Below are 8,727 nucleotides of genomic sequence, written 5' to 3'. Positions count from 1 at the left end.
CCAGGATTGTATATTAACTGCAATGTGTTATCAATGATTTTATTTATAATATATATACCCCAACAACATTGTATATGACCCCAGGAAGAAATCTGCCATTTACAAATAAACAAACAAGAGAAAATCGAAAGCAAAGTACTCCATAATTCTGTACTCTTCTTTCTGTATTCATATTTGGAGTACTTGTTATTTTAGGTTGATATGATTGGTGGTGCCTTAGTGGAGTGATTATTCAGTGTTGTTGGAGCACCACCATGTATCGTTTTACGGTCTTTTCTATCAGGCATTTGTGTGAGAGCCACACATAGTGATAGAATCTATACTGATATATGGTGAAGAAGAGAGACCCTTGGAACACCACGTTACAGTGCTCCAGGAGCAAGTAATCTTCTTCTGCATTAGTAAAACTAATGGATTTTCGAATAAAAGAAGTAAGTGATGTAATGGATTTTGAATAAAAGAAGGTGTGAGTGCATAAATTGAATTAGATCTTTAGATATTTTTGGAGGTACATGGTGTCACTATTTCAATGGTAATAATTCTACAATCAATTATTTTCGGATTTGGGAGGTATATTAGGTTGAGTTCCAATTAACTTTTAGGATTTTTTTGGAAGTTTTGTCCTCATTAAAAAAAAATTGCGTTCGTTAGTTTTGCGCCAAACTTTTGCTGATTATTGATTCGTCCTGACCAGAGGAATCGAAAAAGTAAAATAGTTTTACTTTTACCCAAATATTTATGAAAATATCCACTTTTAAGCAGAGTTATGAAATCCGTTTCGTACCGGCCGGTACGTACCGTACCGGTACTTAAACGGAACACAAAAAATCAAGATCCGTTCTGGTTGAAATACCGGCCTATTTCAGCCAATACCGGATGTACCGGACGATACCGGTCTGTTTCGGACATTTTCCGGTGTTCCGGCCGGTACAAAATGACCTTCTCTCTCTCTCTCTCTCTCTCTCTCTCTCTCTCTCTTTACATTTTGTTTATGTTTATACTTAAAATTATGCAACATGGTAGATATATATTAAATATATATATAATACTCCGTATTAATTGCGGTAAATCCAGAACGGTACCGGGATACAGCCCGGTATCGGTACGTACTATTTCAATAGTGAAAACGGTACGCTGACCGGTACGGTATTGAGAACTTTGCTTTTAAGCTCAAAAAGTGACACTTTCTAGCTTAAAATTGGATATTTTCCTAAATTTTTGGGTAAAAGCATTTTTTTTTGGATTTTTCAATTTCTTTCGTCGAGAATAATTAATAATTTAAAAAATAAAATTAACGTAAAATTAATAAACGCGAAAAAATTGAATAACGACAAAACTCACTTTTTGTTTATGTTGGTACAACTCCACCTAAACATCCCAAGTTCCCAACTACTCACTACAAGAAAAAAAAAAAAAAAACAAATTACTCCTATTACAGATTCGATGAGGCGCGAGGTCTAGGAGTAATTTTTAGCTGATGTCCTGACCATTGAAGGGGAATACACTACAGATAAAGCCATGGGCGGAAATTTTGACACGAATCGCACAACACGCAGCCCTATTATCATATGCCACGTGGCAATCATTCCAAACAAGATGGAGTTTAATCTCAATCCAACGGTCCGTATCCTCCCACACGAATCACAGGTGCAGACGGAACCAAGGCGACTTGTATTGAAAAATAAAAGCGTCCAATTTATAGGTACGGATCGAGTCGTCGCCTTCCTCGTGCAGCACCATATTCCTCTGCATCCCCCAACCCCCGCCCGACCGAACAGCTTAGATAAGAGCAGACCAGAGCAGAGCAGAGAGAGAGATGGCGATAGCTATTCCGGTGAAGGCGTTGCCGCTGTCGTTCGTGGTGCACGCGCTGGCGATAGCGGGCGCGGTTCTGGTGTTGGTTTGGAACATCTACTTCAGAGGCGGCTTGGCCTGGGAATCCACCGACAAAAGCCTCATCTTCAATGTACGTATTGTATTGTGTTCTCTTCTCGCCCACCACTATACCTCCTCGTCCTTCAATTTCATCCTCCTTTCTTCCTTATTTTGCAAAATTCGTATCCCTCGATTATTATTATTTTTTTTTTCTGTTTCTGCTTTTTCGTTGAGACTGTTATTTATGTTGCTGCTATTTTCTGATTGAGGGTGGTTTTCGCTCAGCGGGGACAAAAACGTATACAAAATTTATTTACAGGGACCTCTGTGTATAAAGTAAAAAGTGTTAATTCCAGTTGAAAATTTATAGGGTCTGATTTTACTTTGTTGACCAACAACATCTACTTATGCCAATTGATTTGGGACTTGCGATTCGGTTTGGTTTGGATTATGTCTATGCGTACTCACAAATTTTAGTCGATTTTCATTTAGTTTTTCTTTTGTACGAATGGTTTCAGTGCCGACAATATTACAAAAACAAAAAAAATACAAAATTTTGCTGCATTTTTGGAACTCAAGGGATTCAAGCACCGTATGGTAGAGGTAGAGCCGTCCAGACTAATTGCCCCATAAAACTATATAGGTCTTTGGGCATTGCCTTTTGAAGGTGACCATTTCTTTTCCAATATCAGAAGTCGAATATTTATCCTATCTGTCATATGAGTGTGTTTGTTTTTCATTTTCAACTTGGATGGTTGACTTCATCATGCAGTAAGATGCTTTCCAAGGTTGCTCGACATAGGTTTTTGTGCTTTCAATTATTTTTCTCGAGAGAGTTTTTTTTGTTTTTTTTGGGTTTTTTAATCGTTGGTGCCAATGGTGGGTGAGTGGGTTGGTTGGTGTAGGAGGCTTTCCGGGGCTGTTAATCTGATTCTCACTTCTTATTTTATATTAGGAATTGATTTTAACACTCTTCTTTCTTTTCTTGATCTTCAACACTCTTCACTCTTCTTTCATGCATCTCATTTTTCTCCTTATTATGTGGAGGGTAGTTTTGTAATGCCACACTAGCAAGGACAAACAAAATAGAGAGTTTATGGATGAAAAGAAGTCCTAAAACTGTATTTGCACCAACATCACCTCATGAATACATACCCTACCTTCCCTTCTTGTTTTTTTTTTTTTTTGGGTAAATCCTTTCCCTTCTTGTTATCTCTCTTGTTGGCAAAAACCCACATTTGGGAGCAACTCAGGCACCTACTCTTCTTCATTTTTTCCCCCTTGCGGAATATGAGCCAAGGACTTAAAATCTCCACCTCACACACCTTGGGGGTTGGCTTCTTATCTTATACATTTTGGACCACTCTTAATTGATGAATCACGTGGTGGCTGCGTTCGGTCTTGACCACTTAAGTAGATGGGTTGGCAGCCCTGCTAGGTTTGTCACTTTGCTACGAGAGTTTTGTTTGGTTACACACAAATACAAATAGCCCCACGTTCTTGAAAGCAATACCTTAGTGCTCCAGTGCTGTTGCTTGGTGTACGTTTTCTGAATTTTCAATTTTAAAGTGATCAGAATCTTGATTTTCCACCTTTTTGTCCTATTTTGGAGTATTAAGATAATAACAACAAATTGTATTGACAAGAAGTCAACAACTTTACCAAGTGCTACTTTTTGTGGTAAAAATCAACAACATTGATTTTTGTCTTTATTTTGTTTTTGTGGATAAAAAATATGATGCATTACACTATAAATTAGCTCTTGAACGGAAGTCTGGGGTTAAGAAATTACCAGAAACCTTAGTCTATAGGACTTCAATACTAGGAGGAGCATTCCAAAAACGACAAAGTCTTCATATTTCTCATTCCTTGCTATGTTGGCTAGCATATCCACGCATTGGTTACCCTCCCAATAAACCTGTTTTATCATTGGGACCTCTAGTTCCATCATGAGAAACCTACATTAAAAAAATAACACTACTGAAATGATGAGCTGCGGTTAACCTAAAAGTGTTTCTTGGTTCTAGCCATATTCGATGACTAATAGTATGCTGCAAATCCTCAAATCTCCCCGAAGGAGATCATCCTTTCAATTGGTTAATATATATGTGAAGAGGCATTTAACATAAGTGTGCAACATTCTCAGTAATTTAAGAAAACAAATTGGACTTGGTTCGCATCCAACTGGTTCTTGAGCAGCCCTGAATCCTCCGTGGAATCCTCTGTGGACTAGGTAGCTTCAGATGGCTTGAAGGTTGGTAATGGTCCTAACGGATCACGAAGTATGGGGTAGGCTGTGATCTAATCGATAAACTGTCCTTGAATTTTGCATTTAACAAAGGTAGATGGATTTGTATTGAAGGGCTTACATCCGATGTGGCTGGTTTTATGTCATAGCTATTTTGTCAGTTTCTTTGGGTTCTTTGAAGTTTGAATAATAGTATGTCTGAAGTGGTCTGTTTTGCCCCAAGTACTGTGCGGTTTTAATCATGTTTTGCCCATGTTAGTTGTGAATCTTATGTCTCGCTTTTTTTCCCTCCCAAAACAGCTTCATCCTGTTCTGATGTTGATTGGTTTGATTATCATTGGAGGTGAAGGTAATCATTGGGTTTTCTTTATTTGTTATTGTTGTGCGGCTATTGCTGAACTTTTATTTTCACACACGGAGTAATATTTATCTGTATTTCTTCTTATGCAGCCATTATTAGTTACAAAGCTCTTCCTTTCAAAAAAGAAGAGAAAAAAATAATTCACCTAGTTCTGCATGCTATAGCACTGATACTCGGTATAATCGGTGTTTATGCGGCATTTAAGTATCACAATGAGAGCAGTATTGCCAATCTGTACAGTTTACACTCCTGGCTTGGAATTGGAGTTATTTCCCTCTATGGCATTCAGGTAACTACAATCGGATCCTGGATTTCCCGTCAATCAATATAAATGCTCTTAACTAGTTCTTAAACAATTTCAGTCCTGATAGATAGGTCCAATGTGGAAAGATTCTTGCTTACATTAATAATGCGGGTTCTCTTATCATTCTTGTACAGCATCCATATTCCAATGTATACTTTCATGTTAGTCTGGTAAACTTTTGTCATTTTTGACAAACTATTGTAGATTTGTGTGTTTTAGTTGTGTAGTATTTCAACAAGCATGATTTTGTAACACAAGGTCTTGCCAAGATTAGAAGCAAGGTTCTCGTATATCCCAGTGTTAAGAATACGATTACTCTTGCTATGGGAAGAATGATATCATATTCTGTACCTTATACTTACACTAGAGGCCGGGACACACGCGATGCATGTGCAAGTCAGATTTTTAGAACATTTGTGAAAATTTGATCAAACAATAAGTGGGAAGTATTTTTACAAAAATATTTTGAAAATCCAACTTGCACACGCATCGCGTGTGCCCCGACCTCTAGTCTGAATTAATGGGGCCCAATCAAAAGTAGGGAGTAGTATAGTGCACAAAAATTTACCCCAAGTTAAGAACACTAAACATTGGCGCCAGCGTCAAACTCAAATCCAATAACCTCTCTCTCTTCTCGCTGCCAACCGAATGCTCCAAACTGGGCCGGTCCTCTGCCTTTCCGTCGGTGGTGGGACGGTGCCCAAGCGCCTGCCCTATCGCGAACTCCAGCCCGCAAATAGAGCACTCGTGCTGGGACGGTGCCCAAGCGCCTGCCCTATCGTGAACTCCAGCCTGCAAATAGAGCACTCGTGCGTCTTTGGCTTTTCCGGCGCCTGAACATGGAGGAAGTCTCCGTCCGTTGTCGAGTGCTTGGAAGGACGGGAACTTCCGGTTGCACATCTTGCAAGCGAACACGTACGCCTGACTCGAGAGAGGAGCATGAGGCTGTTGGCCATGGCAAGGAATTGAATGACTTGCTGGGTGTGGGTCTGAGCGTGGGTCTGGGTGTGAAGGGCCGGAGCAGTTGAAGGGAAAAGGGATGTATCCAAACGTGGGCAGTTGGTGATGTGGGTATGGAAGACTGTTTTTAGGTGGTTTTTTTTGTGTTAAAATGTCTAATATATCCTCATAATTGTATTACGTTTTTTTTCTCTTAGGAGGGTATTTATGGAAAAAGAAAATACATGACACAAAAGGAGAGACACCAAAAGGGTGCTCTCCCTTTATATATTAGAGTAGATATCACAATGTCATCCACAAGCTACGAGGTTGCCAATTTTGCTATTCGGTTAGCTTTATGTCCAAGTCCTATATTGTAAGCCTATAAATTCACACCGTATTTGTTCAGTTATTTTTCCAATGATTTTTCCCATTTTGCTGAAATTTTGGCTAATAGTGTGAATAAATTTTCAGTGGCTTTATGGATTTGTTGCTTTCTTCTACCCTGGGGGAACGGCTGCAATTAGAAGAGAATCACTTCCATGGCATGTGCTGTTTGGAATATTCGTCTACATCTTGGCTGTTGCCACTGCCACGTTGGGGTTCCTCGAGAAGCTGACATTCCTTGAGAACTCTGGCCTCGCTAAATATGGCTCTGAGGCTTTTCTAGTCAACTTCACTGCCATTATCACTGTATTGTATGGAACTTTTGTGCTATTGACAGCTCTCTCTCAAGGTCCAGTCGAAGATGACTATAGCTACTCTGCAATATGAAAGTGATGTTCTTATCCACGGCTACAAGTTGTAAGGTACCATAGGTTACGCGTTTGTAATATCCATGTGGAATAGAATTGTGATATTTATGGATGTTACGTACGGGTTGTAGTAATTTTACCTGTTATTATTTGAACCCTTCGCTTGGGGCTTCCTCTTGTCCACTCCTTAGTGATGTACCATTGCAGCCCTACTGAAATAAGGTGAATGAATGTGGTTTAGTTGATGCTTTACCCAGATGGCTAAGCTTTTATGTTCACATTACACACCAAGCCGAATGATAGTAAAACTATGTATGCACCTCATTAGAGAGAATTACATGAGTAGAAAATTATCGAATCGAAGATTTTCTAGGCTTGTTGCTTAATTCTATGTAGATTATCAACGTACAACAACCCTCCTCCACATCGTGACGTTTTTCCAGAGGTAATGCATATTAGATTATTCTTGTAATTGGTCGTAGTAACTATATTGATGGTGATTTATGCAAATGATATCTCCAATTTTTCTGGACTAGTAGGACTGGATCATATTGAGCTAGGTCAGAATAAGGAAGTGAGTTCTCGTTTGATAATGGTGTAGAAGAGCATGTGACTAAGCTGAGATTCACAGCCGCATCAAACTTAATTTGACTATGGCCCCCGGCATCTCTCTCATGATAAATGTGACAAGATATTTGTAAATTCTTCCTAGACACATGAACTGGGAATATAGATAGCTTCCTTTATTTTTCTACGCAATTTAATTACTGTATGTCTTTTCGTTAAAACAGAAAAACTTGAAACTCACATTTTATTGCTGCAATGCTGTTAAATATGGGATTTTACTATTTCCTTTCCCCTTGTTGCCTGGTTGAATTACAGGTAATTTCAAGTGGCATATTTTCATTTTTGTCACTTTGATTAAACGTGGCAAGTGACTCGTGATTCATATTTCCCCAGCGAGGTTCATTAGCTTTTCATCTTACAAAAGTTAAACACTCCTCTTGCTGGTTTGAGTGTGTAGATTTCAAATTATTGCGTGCACGTTCTAAGGTTACATGTTCATCCTTCAATCTAAAGCATAGCGAAACGAACGTTTTACACTGTGCAGTGTGCACCGGCTGTTGTTATTGCCGGAGCAAGTGTGTGCTGAAATGTTCAAGCAGTTGCATTTTGGTGTGGCAACAAACAGTATTCCGTATATACTCCTTAGGCCCTGACTAGACATACATGTATGCTTGTGTGTGGAAGTACATGAATACCTTTAAAGAATATTAATAGCTGTATGAATAGAGTGTACGTATACTATACTTGTAAACACATGTATATGACTACAGCAAACTGCTATAACACTGTCTGATAAAAAAAAAAAAAAAAACTGCTATAACACTGAGGCTTTGTTCAATTTTGGCCTCCCAAATCCACTCCCTCTTCCGCGGCACGGTTTTCAATAAATTTTCTCCGCACTTATTTCTTCCATCTCTCTTCGGACGGTTTTCAATAAATTTTCTCCGCACTTATTTCTTCCATCTCTCTATCTATATCTCTTCGCTTATTATTCGAAGAACCCCCCCTAAAAACCTTTACTAAACAACCTCTCAGTGTTTGCCTAAGGCCATCCACAGTGGTATAATCAAAAAAGAATAACCAAAAGTTGACACATCAGCTTTTGATTATTCACTTAAAAGGTTGCTAAGCTTAACAATATTGAGCTTCACAATGGTTACCTCTAGTCCATAACAAAAATAAGGGTCCACTACGATTTCACTCTCTCTTCCACTCTGTTTCTTACCATTCACTTTCCTCCATTTATATTTTTTTTTGGCAAAAACATATCGATTCCCTTTCTTAATTTTGGGGATAAATTAGTGAATTTTTTCCCTCCTATTATGAAATTTTTTTGGGGAAAAAAAATAGAAACGGGAAAGAAGAGTGAAATACCTTAATCCGGCAATGATTGGTTGAATTGTAGATGATCGAGAGATATGAGCTTCACTTTTTGAGGGAAAAAAAGAAATAGTTTGTAGGTGAAGAGAAGAAGATATAGAGTAGGCGAAGAAGAGAAGAAAAAAATACCAATTGAAATACGCATGTATACAAATTTTGGAACTAGTTAACTTATGTGGTGTGAAGTCCACAAATTTTGATTATTGAAAAAGATTGCTAGTTTTGATTATCCAAAACCTAAAATTTGATTATTTCTAAGGATGTTGCTAAGTTTGATTATACCATTGTGAGCCATCTT

General features: G+C 38.4%; 1 protein-coding gene across 1 annotated transcript; it reads left to right on the top strand.

The window, feature by feature from the left end:
• Window positions 1–1,641: 1,641 nt before the first annotated feature.
• Window positions 1,642–6,734, top strand: LOC131319580 (transmembrane ascorbate ferrireductase 1). The gene is made up of 4 exons (XM_058349923.1): window positions 1,642–1,966; window positions 4,424–4,472; window positions 4,574–4,773; window positions 6,202–6,734. The coding sequence occupies exons 1-4, from the start codon at window positions 1,817–1,819 to the stop codon at window positions 6,499–6,501; spliced, it is 699 nt and encodes a 232-aa protein (XP_058205906.1). The 5' UTR covers window positions 1,642–1,816; the 3' UTR covers window positions 6,502–6,734.
• Window positions 6,735–8,727: the final 1,993 nt, after the last annotated feature.

The sequence above is a fragment of the Rhododendron vialii genome, chromosome 3a, assembly GCF_030253575.1.
Source record: "Rhododendron vialii isolate Sample 1 chromosome 3a, ASM3025357v1".
Lineage (NCBI taxonomy): Eukaryota > Viridiplantae > Streptophyta > Magnoliopsida > Ericales > Ericaceae > Rhododendron > Rhododendron vialii.
The sequence above is the reverse complement of the archived record's forward strand: the minus strand, read 5'-3'. Positions and strand labels throughout refer to the sequence as shown.